The following is a 19304-nucleotide window of genomic DNA, read 5'->3' on the forward strand; positions in this document are numbered from 1 at the left end:
TTGGCGGTTTAGCAGGTTCACCACATTTAGGGTCAAAAAGTTCACTAGGATTAAACGTCAAGTGAATGTTTCACGTTTAACTAGCACTTAGAATATTGTTGGAAGCTTTGAATCTAAAATTGATAATGCTACTAGAATATTTATGATTGAATAAATCTTAGATCATGTATTTCCTCATTTCAATTGTATTTACTCTGTAATATTAATGGATGATGTCCCTCAGTCAGTTGATAATTAACTAAACTGGAGGAATTGCTTGTAACCCTGCCAAGATGGATTGAATTAATCGATGTGATTTTTTGGGGGTGTTACACTAATGAAAGATTCTAAGTTCTAACTCGATCTAGAACTTGTTAAACTGCAATACCCCGAGGTTCTTCATAGGTGAAAACAGTAGTAATTGTGTAAGTCCATGACTTAGTAAGTAAACATCACATGAAAATAAACCATGGAATAATCCCTTGAATCACTCAAAATGACTTTTCATACTATCATAGCCTTTTAGAAGGTTTTCACAAGTGTTTAAGAAAACATATAATAGAAAATATAAAGTAAAAAATTCATAAAACAATGCATTGTTTCATGAAATTTCACTTTGAGGTATGCAAAAACATTTGAGTTCAAAACATAACTTTATCTCATCACATCATTTTATCTTTCTTTCACATCATTATACTCGTATTTTACCCTCATATGGTCGAGGTGACTTTATCAATAGTTTCCATACCTTTTTATACCGGTACACGTGGTACTATAGATATTAGTACATTAACTCTCATACTATAAAGGTCGACAAAATATACATGATTTTATATAAGTAATAAATTGGTATTGTACTAGTTCCATTGCCACTAGGGGCTGTAAACATACTGGCTAGGTTGTCTTATCAGCACCCCATTACTAGGTAACTGTAACTCATATCAGAGGCCCGTCATCTAGTAAGCGTAATGCATATCGACATCCCATTATAAGGTAGCCATACTCAAATCGAAACTCATTACCGAGTAATCTGTACCAGATACTGATTCTCTTTTAGGGTAATTGTAACGCATTCCATATCTCATAATACATCCACATTGTTTCATTATCTTTCATAGTTAAAACATGTTTGGCATGTAAAAATAATTTAAAATTTTGAAATATCATCATGCATGCGAAATAAGATTAAGGCTCACATTATTTCAGAAAATTATATAATTTAATGTTGTAAGAATATCTTCAATTTTCATTTGCAACATTATATAGGAAAGTTTATTTATAATTTCACAATGAGTTTACTTACCTTGAATGCTTATCCTCAAACCCCGACATCTCAAAACTCAAATTCCCGATTATGCAAACCACACCCTAATATTAGACAAACCTCATACTAAACCCTAATGAAACCTTAATCAAGTATATATACCCTGAACTAATTAAAATAAACATTATGTCATAGTATTGAATATTTGGTATCTACATTGAACAATTGGCTTTGATCGTTTGGTAGTCGTGTTGAACGTTTGATCATGGGCAGAGACCCACCTAAGACCAAATCCCCAAATTGTTTCTCGTATGGTCTTATTCGTAAATATAGCCTTCATACACATCTAAGTTCATCCATTAGTATTAAATATCCAACCAGTCTCTAGATCTATCACCAATCTTCCAAAACAATTTAATGGTATACATTTAAACTCTCATACAGTGGGTTAATCATGCAGATCTATCAAGATATCATATGTTTATCTTTAAGCGTTAGTCACAAACATAAATTACTCATACATTAACCAACATCACATCTTTAATGTCAAACTTAAAAACTCTATCCACCAACCCAAAACAATAGATTACAAGTTTACACCCTACATCACATCCTTAATATCAAATGGTAGGTTAATTAATCATATGTTTGTCCTTAAACGTTAGCCACAAACATAAATTGCTCATACATTAACCAACATCCCATCCTTAATATCAAACATAAAAACTCTAACCACCAACCCAAAACAATAGATTACAAGGTTACAACCTAGGTAGTAGTTAATCATTATGCTGATAGACTAATAACAACAAGAAGAACGAGATTAAGGCAAAGTGTTACCTCTCTTGAAGGTATAACTCCAAAATTTCACCTTCTTTATCTCCAACCCACACAAACACTCTCTCTCTCTCTTACTCTAGGGTTTATGAGGAAAGGGGAGTTCGAAATGGATGGGAATGAACTTAAGGTGCGCGTAAAGGCTTTCCAAGCATACACATAAGGGCTGAGGTGTCGAACTCTTATTCAAATCTAAATTTGAACATTTTCCACTGACTGTTCGAATGCTTATAAAGGCTTTCCAAGCATACACATAAGGGCTGAGGTATCAAACTCTTCAGACATACACTGAACATTCAAATCTAAATTCGAACATTCTCCACCGATTGTTCAAATCCAACTTCGAACATTTAGCCAGATAGAAAATTTTTTAAAAGTCCAATATCTCACACTTTACCATTTTTTTTTTTGAAATGAATCAGTTCAATCTCATTCATTGATAAACAAGTATAAAACTCAAATAACACAGAGCAAAAGCTCTGAACCAACCATAGCCAAAACTTCGAGGTTACAAGCTTCAAAGATGACGTATTACATTTCAGACTCAAACAAAATCCACTAACCTATGACTGATTTTCAAATTAAATAGCAGATTTGCGTAAAACAGACTTAAACCAATGCATAAGTAGTTCCTATTCCTCGGCACTGAGGGCAAAGAACCCCAAGCCAAAGCTCATCCTTCTCAACCCGAAATCCAGAATAACGTTCACATCTACAACCCAAAGGTTTGGACCAAAGCAACAAACCCGAAGGGCATCAGGTGGGCAAATCGAGAGAGAGAGGACCGAGCATTATTACAAGAAAAAACAAAAACGATTACAGGGAAACAAAACAAGATAGAAAGAACAAAAAAGAGGAAAGATAGACAAAATTACAGGGAAATAAACAACATAAAAAGCACATCAAGAGGATGACAATAGTCGGAAATAAGAGCCGATCGCACGCTTGCCGGAAACTGAAAACAGAAGGGGCGTTGGAAGCTTATCGCAATGGGGGCGCGAGAAAAGGCCCAACAGAGGACGGCGGGCTGTGGAGCACGCGGAGGAGATTGGCGGTGCACTCAAATGGAGGAGAAAGTTTGAATGAAACCCCGAGAGCAACACCCACAAAGTGTACCTAAACAAGCAAAAAAAAAAAAAAAAAAAAGCAAATACAGAAAGAAACAAAAACAACTAGGGACCAAAGGAGGGGGAAGAGGCCGAAAGGAAGGGAAAGGGAAAAAAAATCGCCTAAAGAGTTTGGGGCATCAGGTAGATAGGCTAGCTCACTAAGCGAAAAAGGGTGATGAGAGGGGAGGGGGGAGGCAGAAGAGGGAGAGGGGAGGAGAGCCGGAGGGGGAGAACAAAGGTTCTTCCCCTTTTGATGGCTGCTAGAGATGCTTAAGGCACTCTATAGCATCTTAATCTTACCAATTGAAAACTAACTATAGCATCCTTAAGTTATAATTAAGGCACTCTTAATCTTAATTAAAGTTCAAGGTATTATATTCCAAGAAAGGCAAAATGTTTGAAGGCTGCATTAGTGGGTGATTGACAACAATGGCCTTACTAAGACAGAACCAAAACAGGACCAAACTATACAAGGTTAGTAGGGGGAGAGGCATAGGTATGCTCTCGTATGTGCTAATTTCTACCCATTTTTTTGGTTCCCTTATTACTTCGACTTTTGACTTTCTTGCAAGATTTTCCAACCGAGGACTAAGTGTGCGTAGTCATTGTATTAACAATGTTTCATGTTATTCATTTATATTTTATCATAACATTATAAAAACAAAACAATATATATGATTCACTGTAACCTACCTTTTCACTTACCTACACAATATTATGATAAACTGGCACACATAATATTAATTAGAGGAGTTCATTAATATTTTTATTGACAACATCAATTAATTAACTAAATTTTATGATTAATTAAAACTTAGTTGTTTTAAATTTGTATGGTTGCCTAATAGGGCTAAAAAATTAAAAAAAAAAAAAAAAAAAAAATCAATGGCATTCTTGGATTACTTGCAATTTGAGAATTTAGTTTCTTTTTCTCCGAACAACTTGCAATTTGGTTTTGTCATAAAATCAACGACCCCATAAAATCTCACCCCAGTTGCGCTTCCATTGACTCAAGCGAGCATTTCACTCGCCTAAAAAGGCGAGTGGACTTAAGAACCATTCTCTCCCTCTCTCAACAGTTGAAACCTAAACTAAAGCAACACTAACCCTAGTTGACTCAAAACGCCGTGCCCTTTAACTAGGGTTAACGACTGCCATTGCCTTGCTTTTTAGAGCAGAAAGAAACACTACTACAACACTCAAAAACTCGCGAGACATTGGTGAATATCTCAAGAGTAGAGTAGAGTAGAGAAATCAATAATTAATAATTAAAATAATCAAAGGGAAATGAGTACAAAATTGATCTGTTAGATTAATGGGAACGGAATAAATGAAGAATTATTTATTGGGGAAGTAATAAAATATTGTAGAAAAAATAAGTGGGAAAATGGATAGCTTCCTTCCTTTAAAGATCTTTGTTGTTTTGCTGGCTTCTGAAGATACACTCGCAGTTTCTTCAGATCCGAAGAAAAGGGTAAGAAATCTAAGAATCAGGTTAAAAAAAAATTAAAATTAAAATTAAATTTTTAAATTTTAATTTTTTTTTTAAAAAAAAAAAGAAAAAAAGAAAGAAAGAAACAGTCCCACTATTACTTCGACCACTACTTGATATTTCTTAAAACTTGAAACAACCTTTGTTTCTGTTATTTTCTGTGCGTGCGCTTTTGGACTTCTTGCATGATCCAAAAGGTTTCTGTTCTCTACGGCTTTTTGTCTGCGACTGTGTCGGCCATCGACTCCTTTAATTCAATCTCTCTGAGGAACAGCAAAATTTTAGAAGGGTATTGTTGGGTGTTTTTTTTTTTTTTGTGTTTTGTTTTTTTTTTTTTTTAATAAGGTTTTGTGGGTGGAGGATTTGGTGCGGAGTTTTGCGGAGAGGAAGGAGGAGTTGTCGCCGGGGGAGATTTTTGTGTAGTTGGTTACGGATTTTTTTGGTTTGGTTTTCTTTTTGATTGGAGATAGTGTAAGAGAAGAGCAATTGTGTATGGGATGGGGCAGATCTTGCGTTTTATGAAGAAAACAAAGATTGTGTGCAATTGTCTGCTCTGAGAAATCAGTGAATTGGAAAGGGAGTGTGAGAAATTGGAGTTTGACTGGTCGAGCAAGCAACAGTGGGTGGGTTTCGATTTGTCGTTTTAGATGGTCGGAGGTGCTTACAATTCTTTGATTCTGTGTTGGGTATGCTCTGAATTCAGAGAAATGAAGCTTCGGCAATGTTGAGATTTCGTGGAATTACGGTTTTGAGTTACGGATTTCTGTTCGAGTCCTTGGTGCGCATCTGAGGGGTTTTACTGAGAAGATTCTGAGACTTTTTATCTGATTCGCTGTAGGCTGTAGCCAAGTGTCACACACAGATTCCAAATTTGATCATATTATTCTTTGTAAGGTAAATCATTTACCCAATTTAACACTTTAATGATTAAAGTTTCTTTTTGGGTTTTCCAAATTCATGATTAATTTTAACTAATTTGGGTGGGTTTACGTTGTTACAGAGTTTTTATGCGCTGAAAATCTGCGAATTAGCTCTGTGGATTGAAATGATTACGTTTATGGATGCAAAAGAGAAAGCCAAGGAGGTGGACAAGTGCTTGGATCCTCAGCTATGGCATGCTTGCGCGGGTGGAATGGTGCAAATGCCTTCGGTGAACGCCAAGGTCTTCTACTTCCTTCAGGGACACGCCGAGCATGCGTGCGGACCTGTCGATTTCCGGAGCTGCCCGAGGGTTTCGCCGTACATACTCTGCAGAGTTTGTGCCGTCAAATACATGGCTGATCCTGAGACCGACGAGGTGTTCGCCAAGATTAGGCTGCTTCCGGTGAACGCCAATGAACTGGACTACGAAGACGATGGACTTGGAGGGATTAATGGGTCTGAACCGCAAGAGAAACCGGCTTCGTTTGCGAAGACGCTGACCCAATCGGACGCCAACAATGGCGGGGGTTTCTCCGTTCCGAGGTACTGTGCGGAGACGATTTTTCCGAGGTTGGATTACTCGGCGGATCCACCCGTGCAGACTATTTTGGCTAAAGATGTTCATGGCGAGACGTGGAAGTTTAGGCACATTTACAGGGGCACACCTCGGCGGCATCTTTTGACAACGGGGTGGAGTACTTTCGTGAATCACAAGAAGCTAGTGGCCGGGGATTCGATTGTGTTCTTGAGGGCGGAGAACGGGGATCTCTGCGTCGGGATTCGGCGGGCCAAGAGGGGAATTGGCGGCGGACCGGAGATGGCGTCAGGGTGGAATCCGGCGGGCGGGAATTGTGCCGTGCCGTATGGAGGGTTTTCGGCTTTCTTGAGGGACGATGAGAGCAAACTACTGAGGAATTCTAATACTAATGGGAACGGTTCGAGCTCCAATGGAAGTCTGATGGGTAGGGGGAAAGTGAGGGCTGAATCTGTTCTCGAAGCTGCGACGCTTGCTGCTGCTGGGAAGCCATTTGAGGTTGTTTACTATCCTCGGGCGAGTACGCCGGAGTTCTGCGTGAAGGCTTCCATGGTGAAAGCAGCATTACAGATCCGGTGGTGCTCGGGAATGAGATTCAAGATGGCTTTTGAAACTGAGGATTCTTCGCGTATCAGTTGGTTCATGGGAACCATTTCTTCTGTTCAGGTTGCTGATCCCCTCCGCTGGCCTGATTCACCTTGGAGGCTTCTCCAGGTACTGTCACATCTCTTAATCTCCATCTCCGTATTTATGTCATATTACTGTTGTTGTATAAAAAAAATGAATATCCCCATGTCTGTCATTACCACAAATTTTGTTTCCCAATATCAAATCTCCTCACAAGATTGAAAATTGAAGCTGATGTTGCCATCTGCGCCAATAATCAATTTGCCTCTGCTCTACGTTGGTGTTCTGTTCTCTTTACTATGTGGCTCTGTTGATTCAATCTGTTTATGTCTGACCATATTAGTTTGGCATCACTATTATGCTGAGGTGTTTGGGGTGTAATGTCATTTTGTGGCTCTTCTGCTGTTACTTCGTGAACTTGCAAGAAATTAGTATCATGTCGCAATACCAAGTTTCCTAAATGGGAATTATGCACCAGATTGCTATAATTTTTTCAAATACATATTGAGAATTAAATGAATTTGGATTTAGAAATGCTCAAGATTGCTGATCATGGGAGTCTCTGTGTTATTTATACAGTTGGTGGACATTGCAATGGTTTGAGAACATAATTTATCTTAAAACAATGACCCAAAATCCAGCTTAGCTTTCTGTTTCAACTGTTTGATTGAACTTTTTTAAATGATAATTTGATAAAATTTTGAACACCCGAGTTATGATCTACTTAATCGTAGTTATGTGTGTTCTTTGACAGAACAAGAAAAAGAAAAATGTCCCGAGTCAGTTTTATTTTCCTTGAATCAATTCTTATTTGCGGAAGTCATATGTTGTAGGTTTCATGGGATGAGCCAGATTTGCTTCAAAATGTGAAACGTGTGAGCCCATGGCTGGTGGAATTGGTATCAAACATGCCCGCCATCCATCTACCCTTCTCACCACCGCGGAAGAAGTTGAGAATGCCACAACACCCAGATTTCCCCTTTGATGGCCAACTTCCAATGCCGACATTTTCCGGCAACCTCCTTGGGGCCAACACCCCTTTTGGTTGTCTACCCAACAATACTCCTGCTGGCATGCAGGGAGCCAGGCATGCTCATTATGGTCTATCCTTATCAGATCTCCACCTCAATAAGCTGCAGTCAAGTCTGTTTCCGGCTGGTTTCCCACCACCACTCGATCATGCTGCTACACCCACTAGAGCCCCAAATAACCCAATCTTTCAAAAACCTAGCATGAGCGAGAATGTTTCTTGCCTGCTAACCATGTCGCGTTCTACACAGACTTCAAAGAAACCTGATGATGTCAAAACACCACAGTTTGTTCTTTTTGGTCAAACAATACTTACAGAGCAGCAGATCTCTTTAAGCTGCTCTGCCGACACAGTCTCACCAGTTGGTACTGGAAATAGCTCATCAGATGGGAATGGCGATAAAATGACAAATTTCTCTGATGGTTCTGGTTCTGCACTTCATCAACAAGGCATTCCTGAGCGCTCTTCATGTGAAGGATTCCAATGGTACAAGGATCATCGCCAAGAAATGGAGCCAAATTTGGACACTGGTCTTTGTAAAGTCTTCATGGAATCAGAGGATGTGGGTCGGAGTCTTGACCTTTCATTACTTGGGTCTTATGAGGACTTGTACAGAAAACTGGCCGACATGTTTGGCATAGAAAACTCTGAGACATTAAGCCATGTTCTTTACCGGGATGTTAAAGGGTCTTTCAAACACGTAGGAGATGAACCATTCAGGTGGGAGTCGTTTGCCTTTAATCTTGCATTAGCTCCTTGTGTTACCAAGACATTTCTTATATGATCAACCCCTGTTTCTTGCTGCAGTGACTTCATGAAAGCAGCGAGGAGGTTGACGATTTTGATGGATTCAAGCAGCGACAATCTAGGAATGTAGAGAACGAGCAATAAAACCTTCATTTCAATTGTACAGCTGGTTGATCAAATCCTTTCTTCTCGTGCTGACCTCTTACCAGTTACCACCCTCTTGAAATTGTGGGAGGAACCATCCTCATCCATGTTTTTTTGGACTTTCAAGCTTTGGTGGTTCCAGATTCATGTTTTTCTTCCATTTTTCGAAGAAGTCTTTGGATTTCAAGACTTTCTTTCAGTGCCATAGCTTGCTAATTCGGAATTTTTGTTGATATTGTTTCTCTTTCTTTTTCTCTTTTTGGCACACAAATCCTACAGTCACCAGCGGTCTGTAGGAGATTTGTTCATGTATAATCTTTTGAGAATTTGCCCAAGAAAATGTGTTTTGAGAATGGATTAGTTCATAATGAGCCTCAATTTACATGCTTGCAACTATTAGGCCAATAAAACAAAAATGTGAATGGGAAAATGCAGAAATAAACAATATTATGAAGATTTATGTTGTGTTTTTCTTTTCCCTTTGAGTGTGGGTAGGGGAAGGAGGCAGACAATTTTCTGCTTGGATTTTCAAACATTTTCACAGAAGTCATCACCAAAGGGAAGCAAAGTTTCTTCACAAACAATTATTTGTTTTTCCTTGGAAGAGATGGATACCAAATTACCAGTCTTTAGAATAATTCGTGCCGTGCATGACCAAAAAATAATAAAAACTGAAGAAAAAAAAAAAGGAGTTGGTTAAACGTCTAATCAATTCATAAAACATGGGTCGAGTTGACTTAATCTCTCTTTACTGTTTGTTAAGGTATCAGCAGCTGTTTCACACAGCAACAGATTCTGAGAGATCATGAATGAACATCGTGGCTATAGAGAGCTTGACACGTGTAAGACAATAGCAGAAAAATTACATAAAAATGTTTAGAGAGCAGAAGTCAGAGAGAGCTCCACATGGATAATTAACCAAATTTCTTTCCCCCCAGTCAATGAAATTGAAGCAAAGATATGTCCCATCCTGATGCCGCAAAGTGTGGGGATTACTGATTAATCAAATCAAATAAACTAATCCCATCATTGGGATTGTAAAACTAAAAGTTGTTAACACCACATAAAATAAAAAAAAAATAAAATAAAAAGTCAAATAAATTTTGAGAAAGAAAACCAAAAACAAACGGCAACCAAATTTGCCGCACGTGAGAGAGAGAGAGAGAGAGTGGGGCCCCACATGGGAGTGTTGGGGTCTAGGGAGGGTGATGGTGGTGGTGGGTCAAATGAGGGGCTGGGTGGTAATTATAGGTTCACGTGCGGGCAACGTCAGCCAGAGAGAGAGAGAGAGTTTTTTGCATGGGTTGCGGCGTTTCGATGACCGGGCTGTTTGTTTGTTTTCCGTGATTTGTACAACCTCGTCGTTTTGAGCTTTGACTAACACAAACCAAACCCGACTGTCGGGTCGGACCCACACCTCGCGTTTCAACGGCTGTGATTTTACCGGGACAAGAATACTACTAGTTGATGTGTACGTGCGTGCGTGCAACAAGTTGAGTAATTTAAAGATTGTTTTACCAACAGAATCTCGATTAATTGATCTTTTGTCCAATGAAAGTGTTAATCCATCTAATTAATTAACAACCCCATGCGGAAAAACCCATTTGGTCACCGACAGAAAACACAGCCCGAAACAAAAGCATCCTTTTGATGACCAGATCCTGAGTTGGATCATGTGAATTTGCAGGAACCGTTCGATCGACGGCGCCCTACTCTTCTGATGGTTTCATTTCTCCCAATTTTTTTAATTAATGGGTACTTGTACCAACATCATTTTGCTTTGAACCCGCTTCCTTCTACAATCTCATCTCATCTTGCATTATGATAATTGGTGACAGCCCAATACAAAACAAACAAGTGGTCAAATGAATTTTCCCAAAGCATATTATTGTTTCATGTTGGTTTGCTTTGTTTTCAGTTCCGAGTTTCCACCAAATATGGCATGGTTTCTACCAAGCAAGCACATAAAATAAAATTAAAAAAAAAGAAAAAAGAAAAAAGGCACCATTGGTGGGTGTCTTGCACAGTGGAGCTCCCCCCTTCCCCAAAGGGTTTAACTTTGCTTGAGAATTACGTCAGGAAAATGTCATTAAACAGAGAAAATTAATAAGGTAAAAAGTTGCTGCTTTGAGAGATCCAAGTCACGGAAAAAGGGGACAGCTACGTCATCCACATTGAATGAGCATTTCTTGCCCCATTTGTTTACTATTTTAAGCTTTGGTATTACCACCACACTTCTTCTTTGTGTCGCACACCATGTGAAACCCCACAATTTTCCAAGCCTTCGTCTTCCTTTTATCCGATCACAACCAATTCTAATTGTGGGACAGAATTGTTGGAAACTTTGTGTCCCAATTGTTTCCATGTACAAATTTTTTTGCTTTTTTAGTGCTTGGTATGATTGTGTTAAAAATATTGTAGATTGATTATGAAATTTTTGTTTTTTAATTTTCGTAAAATGATTACTGTTTTCGAGTTTGTCGAACTATAGTCAAAAGCCACCGAACCAACTATTGGAGTTCGCTGGACCATAGCTAAAAGTTGTCGAAGTTGAACCACCATTGGAGTTCGCTGAACCTCTGTCGGAGGTTGCTGAAAGTCACCAACTGTTTCCATGTAACTCATTTTTCGTGCGAGTTAAACGCCATAAAATATTTTTAGGAAAATCTTCTTTTTTTTTTTTTTTTTTTCTCTGACAAGTGATTTATATGAAAATATTTTCCGACAAAAAGAATTTTACGTCGAAACAAACGAAGTCATCGTTTTTAAAAGTGTTATGTGACCCTTAATAGGTGAGAAATACTTTGTTTCTTAATAGCATATGTGATAAGTGCCAAATATTTCATATTTGGACCTCTTTATTTACATTAGTTAATCTTTTAGATGTGTCGTTACAGCTTTAAAGGAAAAGAATGCAAAGTTTGGAAGAAAGCATATTTTGAAAATACCTAAATTATGTGGTTAAGTTTAACCAAATCCAAGAAAAGGTTAAATCGGATTAAGATCAGATTTGATTAAAGTTTAGATCGGATAAAATTCGAATTGGATTCAAATTCAGTTTCTGTACATGTCTCAGTATTTTGATCATAACTTTCTGCTCAAATATTGGATTGAAGTGATTCAAGCGGCATTGGAACGCTAACTCAAAATAATACAATTCGTTGTGAAATATGATTTTCTTAATTCGGACGGTTACTATGCCAAAATCTCCCCGTAATAAAAGGACACAAGTTTCAATTTCAGACTTCTATTTTGACTGGGAGACAGACCTCCGAATTATCTAAGTTTACTCAGGCTTCTAGAACTTTCCTAAGCCTATAAATAGACCTCTTTGCATTCAAGAAAATATACAATTCTAGAAACTAGTTTTATGATACAATTTTGGAGACAAAATGTAATCCACTGCTTTTCTTTTAGTTTAGTTTTTCTTTAGGTTTATGTTTTAGTTTCATAGTCATTTGGAGCTAAATTCTCGACTAAGGTTGAGAATCCACACTCACCAAATCATAACAACATACTTTATGTTCATCAATATTAATTCGAACACAAAACATTAAATAACGACACATCTAAAGGATTGACTAATGTAAATAAAGGGGTCCAAATATGAAATATTTGGCACTTATCAATATGCTTTGTCTCACATGCTTTTATAACTACATTAAAAAAGAAAAAAAAAAAAAATCTTTTTACATGTTCAAATGTCACATGACACTTTTAAATGCCAAATTTTATGAATTCCTACAACTTTGGTTTTAGGAAATTTATATAATTTTATTGTGAAAAAAGAAGATACATTCATATTTCATAGCTTTTCTGTTCTGATTTTGGCTTAGATGCTGTAAAAAAAAAATACTGTATAGGTGTTGTAATTTTTTCAACGGTTTAAATTTACATCACAACTTTCTCTCTTTTTCATTAAAATTTTGAATTAATCTAGACCGTTTAAAAAATTATAGCACATACACTATTTTTTTTTTTAATCACCTAATCCAATTCCTTTTGTTTCACCTTATATTTTCCATTCAAAGCAGACAATGCTAGGTTTAGTTTGACAACACTTTTTAGGATAATTTTTTGCATTTTAGTAAAAAACTAGAAGTATTGACAAACAACTTAAAAGATAAAATACTTAAATTAGTTTCACTTTTAAGTCGCACCAAAAAAAAAAAAATGAAGACAATTCCTTATTTTGGCTGAACCGTTTAAGATATTTTAGGAATATAAATAAATAACCAAATAATGTAATTAAAAAAAAAAAAAGAAATAAATAGCTCAGAAGTTAGTGAAATGTTATTTCTTTAAGACAAAAAATGAGGTGCATTAAATGGTCATTATTGTGGCTAAATTTATTATAAAGTCCTATATTTCTTCATATATTCCCTTGCCTTCTCCCTCTAAATTACAGCAAAGGCACTGCTGTCACTGGGGACACCAAATTCCGATGCAAAACTCACAAAAAGAATTTCCATTCTTCTTTGATTCTTTACTTAAGTTATCACTTTAATACGTGTTTAGAGCATTGATAGAGTGAATTAGGATCTTTTTGGTTTAAATGAATTAGAGAATATCATGTTAGTTATATTGAAGGATATGTTATTTTTGTTATCTCAAAAAGTGAAAAAACAAAAATACCTTCACATATAACTAATTGAATATTCTCTTGTAGATGATCTTGTTCCTAGTTCCTAATAGAGTAATGACACTTGCTGATTAAAAAAAAAAAAAATAGAAGACAGAATTATAAGTACCTTGATCTAAGCTTATTACGTGAAATGCTACGTGCTCTCTTGGTGTTCTCTGAGTGTTCTTTTGATCCTAAGTAGATATTATTTATTAAAAAAACTAAAAAGAAAGTAACCCTTATTTCTTTCACTTGGTTTTAGAAAATAATATTCACCTAGTACTAGGAGGATACTAAGAAAGCACCTAGTATTTTCTCTCCAAAAAAAAAGGTAAAATTTTAATTTGATTGGGGAATGAACTTGACAGGATCTTTAACTTTGATATCAAGTTAAATCACAGTTTTTTCGGTAAGCTTAAGCTTATAAGAAGAAGTAAATGTAATCACTTAATCATTACTTTAACAAGTTGTTATTGAATGTTGTTAGGGTGCAATAATTTTTATTAAAAATTCTTTCTAAACTAACATGCAACGAACATTATATTTACTATTATATCAATCACTAAAATAATTAAAAAAAAATTAAAGTAAAAATTATAATACTTCGAACATTTTCAATTTGTCACCGGCATAGAAGTCATTTGAGTTTTGGATTATGTGGCAAAGGTCAATTTGATAACTCTCATTTAATTTGTAATTACACAAATTTTCTTTAACAAATAATCAAAACAAAGAAAAAAAAGAAGTTGGTGAATATCATTGATTGTACGACTTAAAACCAATTGTAGAAAAATTCTTATATAACTTCAATATTTAATGAAGTAATCAATCAAATTTAAAAGATGAATAAATTATTTATTCATCTTTCTTAGATTGAACGTAACAAAAATCAAAACTTATGTGGGCCCACTTACCAACTGGCCCAAAACCTATTTATTATTAGTAGTTAATAAGAGTTTTTTGATTGCCAACAAATTGTTTGAAATTATTGAAAGAATGACGACAGGTTTCAGCTGGCGGGACAAGTTACGTTGGCCCACTGTTTTTGCTGCCCAATTCTGAGGAAAAAACAACCGGTGGCTTTAAAAAGTCAATTTTGCCACTTTCCATTTTCCAGATGTCAGGGCTTTGGAGTAAAGGTTAAAAAGAAAACACGGAAGGGCAGGGGACCACCAGTGTAAAATTTCTCTTTCCAAGTCCCCGTCAAAGTCCCGTGTTTTTTTACCTACGATTACAAAAGAAAAAAGAGTCACCTCAAAAAAAACCAGACAGAGATTCTAATGACGTGGCGGCATGCCACGGCCGTGCGGTGGGCCCGCACCCCCTGCCAACCGCGATCATCACGACCGACATTCATGTGTGTGACTGCCACTGACGCGTAGACGTCAGTGATAGGGACAGTGACAGTGTCTGGGACACCTCCTCCCCCCTCCCCCCCACTGTTTTTTTCCAACAGTCAATTGAATTGCGGATCAAATATCTTCAACCATTTTTTCTTTTTTTTTTTTTTCATATTCAAATTTAAAGAACTTAATTTAATTTTAAATTAAATAATTATAATTTACCAATATTAAAATTTATTAATTTTTAAAATATAATAAATAGTGAAAAGATAAATATTAATATATTATAAATAAAATAAATAATTAACTTTTGCCCTCATAAATTACAACGCCTTAACATTTTTTTTTCTATAAACTATCAACTATGACAAGTAACCCTTATGGCTAAAAATTAAATGAAAGGTCTAAAAATCATGATGGATAAATTTATTGTAGTAAGAAAGAGGTCTGATTTGGAATCCCAAAGTGGCAAAGCTTGGACTTGGTCTTGGTGGTGCCACTGCCGCTAGACTATTTAAACATTTACATGAATTTATTCGTCAACTTCCAATGAAGTCATATACAATGTGGGCTGCGTTCATGGGCTTAAAAAGGCCGCCTTCAACAACCTTTATTAAATGACTCTCCTCTCCCCCGATAGATTTTTAACGGTGAGCAATAACACGTAAGCTAAATAACGAAGTTATATCTACTAAAATTTTGATATATGTACATATCGTTGAATTAGTACTAATTAACTTCGCCACTTTATGTGGGGCTTCCCAAATTTCTAATATGGGGTTGAGGTGTTACAGACCACCCTATAAAAGTCACTTTTGGGGTGGCCCAACCAATTACTTAAGTGGCAAAAATTAAAGAAAAAGCAACCAAATACAATTGTCAAAAAATTTATTAGATATGATGTGGATATCAACATATATGTCATTCCTCTTCCTCACCATTAAAAAATCTAATGAAATGAGTGAATTGGTATAAGAGGCATATCTTAAAGAGTAGGTTATGCATTTTAAATTGCATTTTATATTTTAGGGAATTTTTTTGATAAATGTGAATCCACATAGGATCGATATTTTTGTTAATGTATTTTATGGGGTACTTTTTTTTTTTTTTTTTGAAAAATGTTTTAATCTATTATTAATATGAAAACTGTATTGAGATGTTCTTTTTTGGGTTTCACATGTTATTAGAAAATGTTTTTTTTTTTTAATTATTTTTTTTAATTTTTATTTATAGGGTACACTTGCTTATTTTGAAAAACCTAAACACATATAGAGCCTTTCTGTATAGAGTTGTGTTGCCTTGAAAAGTTAAGTACTTGTTTTTGTTAAGATATTCCATCAAGGGGAGAATATAAATTCATAATTTTTTTTTTGATTTATTTATTAATGTATTTGTTTTTAGAACAGAAAATAAGGAGTCTGTATTTATAATAATTAAGAATCTTTGTCCTTCAATAATTAGGAGAAGTCGTTATAGTTAAGGATCTTGTATATTAAGGATTACTAATTCCTTTTAGAATTTCCCAATAATCTTAGGATTGGCAATTGAAATGTAGTATATCTATTGCATGGTTAATTTGGACTTCTTATATATTACTTTTCTTCAATAGAGTTTTTCTATCCTATGGTAGATTCAATTAGAAGGTCCTCGACCAAGAACAAAACAACAATAGAGGATTGGTGTCTCGCCAACCGGATAAATTTGGCGTCTCACCAAGAACGTAGACTCTCACCACAGATAAAGAACAATTACAATTCTCAAAAACGAAAACATCTTTTCAATATCATAATTTGTCAAATACAATTGAATCTTATGCTTAAATAGACTAAACACTAAACCCTAACCCATGTGACAAACTTTTGGGCCAAGATTATTATTAAATACAAACTCTTAAAATATAAATTAAATATTAAAAACGATTACAAAATAATACCAACTCTAAACCAATATTTTTTCTTCATTATGCATTGAAAGCTCTGCAGTTCTTTCGAATTTCTCCAGCTTTTCCTACAAGAACTTCAATTCGAGGTTCCCCAACTTTATCATAGCTTTCGCAAAACTCTGCCGGAATCCAACCCCATTTGATGCAAAACCAGATACAATAGGAGCCGTTGAATTATCCAATGCAAGTTCCTGATCAATCTGCAATATCCCTTTTCTCAAAAGAATCTGTTTATAGAACTGGTTGTCCATGGTAAAAGGTGTGCTTTGATCCAAAAACGCAGTGGCTTGAGCATTCCCTGCGCAGGTCTTACTGAGCTTGGCGACCAAAGTAGGATCCATTGAAGGATCAGGAGTCGAAAGCCGACCGTCAAAGAAGAAGCAATGGACAACTCCGACCGTATGTGCACCCAAAAGTGTCACCATTTCATTGCGGGTCATCCCTTTGGCAGAAAAAATTTGTAATGCCTGCGACACAGAGTTTCCTGGTCCAGGCAAGCTCACCTGATGCAGATGAAAAATAAATAATTAGGTCTTTTTAATCTTAGGGTGCGTTTGAGATTGCGATTCGCAAGAATAATCTATATTCTTAAAAGATATCGCAAAACGTAAGGCGTTTGACATTGCGATTTCAAAAGTACTTAATTTAAAATAGAAAAAAAAAAAATCTACGATTTCTATAAACAGGTTAAGGGGTGCTTATATGAAAAAACGCGAATTTAAACCAAAATTACGATTCCGCATAACACATATTTGATAAAAATGTATTTTTTTAACATGTTTTACCAAACGTTTTTGCGATTTTAAAAAGTAACGATTTCAAAAATGCAATTTTTAAAAACGTAATTTTTTAAAATCACACTTATTGAAACCACAATTCCAAATTGACCCTTATTTAGACATTTAATTTTCTATTTTATGAGTCAGTGTAATAGTCCAGTCCCATATTAAAAAAGAAAAGAAAAAAGAGTAGCTCATATAGATTGGGTAGTTTATAAAGACACACATGAGTGCTAAGTCCCACAACTACATGAAAAATGGTCTTTAGCAACAATCCAAAAGTTACTACAAAATGTGCACATATATATACTACTTACTTACTAGGTGAAGCTGGACTTTATAAGTGATTCTAGAAAAGTTTTAAATTGACTAATCATTTTAGGGTGATAATGCAAATGTAACTAACGTTTTCCCTGAATTTATTACAAATGATATCAAAGCCAAATTGTAGGTTTTAATGGCATGTGGTTAGTGTTATTTTGTAATTGAATAACTAGTTTGATCCAAAGTCAATCAAATTTTGATTAAAATTTCTCATTTTAACCCATGAATCCATCTTCTTTTAGGCGGTGAGACTCTACTTTATCAGGATTGGACTCCATTCCATCGCGCCTTCCCGTGGGCACAATGTACTTGGGGCCCCCGGCAAGAGCAACAGCATCACGGACTGCCAAAGAAATAATATCTGCACAAGAAACGGTTGAAGGGCATGCATCCTCTAGGCGTTTCTTGGCCTTATCAATAACCTCATATCCTCGTACTGTCCAGTTTGGGCCAGCATCTTTCTCGATCAGACGGCTTTTTATTGCTCGAGTCTATTAGTATAGATGCATCACAACCCTATATGTATAAACAAATGTTAGTGTATATATATACATGCACCTAAAGCTTTTGATATATATATATATATATATATATATATATATATATATATATATATATATATATCAAAAGCTTAGGCTGATAGGAAAATATAAATTTAATTACTTAATCCTTATTTTAGTAATATATATAAAACTTACACTAACAAAACAATCGTGAAAATGCATGCGGAGCAAGGCTGCGGTTATGGATCGATCCCCGGATAAATGAGTTTGCACCACTTGTCTTACAATGGATTCTGCTTGGGGACAGGTGGATTTGTAGAAACCAACCTGTAGGTCGGCCATGACAGAAGGAAGAACGAAGAAAAAGAGCAGGAAAAACATTTTCATCTGCATTTTTCTTAGGATTGATTACTACTGATCTTGTTATTTTGAAGGGGGCTTTGAGAGGGTGTATATATATAGAGAGAGGGAGAGATTGGAATAAATATTAATGGAGCTAGCTAGAACATCAGGCGTGACGTCCAAGGTGAATGATAAAATGAACCTATTACGGTCACATTCTTTCGTACCAAAACAAATTATTATAAAGGCTTTTGAATCGATAGACTGGAAATTAAGGAGAAATATTGTTAAGTATATGTATTGTATGAGCTGGCAGGACGGCTTCGAACCAGGTACGAAGATGACAAATATATGAATCATGCATTGTGTTGGGGGAGCTAGCTGCATTACCATGTCAATTGCTCAAAATGGATGAGGTTGGAAAGCGGCATTTTGACAATGCATGTTTGGTTATATCTTTGTTGATTGAGTATATGACGACAAGTTTAGCTAATTAATGAAACACATACATATGTTCTTAGGGGAGCGCTAGTATTGAAAGGTTCATGCAGAAGCGGACATCCCATCATCTTGCTTTCGTGGAACTCTCCGATGTGGATCGATGTGTATGGGAGTTTATGAGAAAGTTGGGAGCATACACAAGCGTCAAGAAAGTAATTCCAGACATGGGCATCCGAACGGGAGTATAAGCTCGTTCGGATGAGCTAATGAAGATGGCAGCAAAAGGAGCACAAAAAGGCTTGTTTGCTATCTCATTCGGAC

The 19304-nt window shown here is 35.9% G+C and overlaps 1 protein-coding gene and 1 pseudogene across 1 annotated transcript; one reads left to right on the top strand and one right to left on the bottom strand.

The window, feature by feature from the left end:
• Positions 1-5043: 5043 nt before the first annotated feature.
• LOC132192247 (auxin response factor 18) lies at positions 5044-9074 on the top strand. Its single transcript, XM_059607523.2, has 4 exons — positions 5044-5575; positions 5682-6851; positions 7598-8514; positions 8602-9074. The coding sequence occupies exons 2-4, from the start codon at positions 5727-5729 to the stop codon at positions 8669-8671; spliced, it is 2112 nt and encodes a 703-aa protein (XP_059463506.2). The 5' UTR covers positions 5044-5575; positions 5682-5726; the 3' UTR covers positions 8672-9074.
• Positions 9075-16612: 7538 nt separating this feature from the next.
• Positions 16613-18593, bottom strand: LOC132192248 (peroxidase 44-like; annotated as a pseudogene).
• Positions 18594-19304: the final 711 nt, after the last annotated feature.

Source organism: Corylus avellana, chromosome 10, assembly GCF_965113065.1.
Source record: "Corylus avellana chromosome 10, dhCorAvel1.hap1.2, whole genome shotgun sequence".
NCBI lineage: Eukaryota > Viridiplantae > Streptophyta > Magnoliopsida > Fagales > Betulaceae > Corylus > Corylus avellana.

Excerpts from the sequence above, each read along its gene's own strand:
- LOC132192247 (XM_059607523.2), top strand. The coding sequence starts at position 5,727 with ATGATTACGTTTATGGATGCAAAAGAGAAAGCCAAGGAGGTGGACAAG. Across the intron at positions 6,852-7,597 it reads CACCTTGGAGGCTTCTCCAG|GTTTCATGGGATGAGCCAGA; the intron begins GTACTGTCACAT and ends CATATGTTGTAG. Across the intron at positions 8,515-8,601 it reads GTAGGAGATGAACCATTCAG|TGACTTCATGAAAGCAGCGA; the intron begins GTGGGAGTCGTT and ends TTCTTGCTGCAG.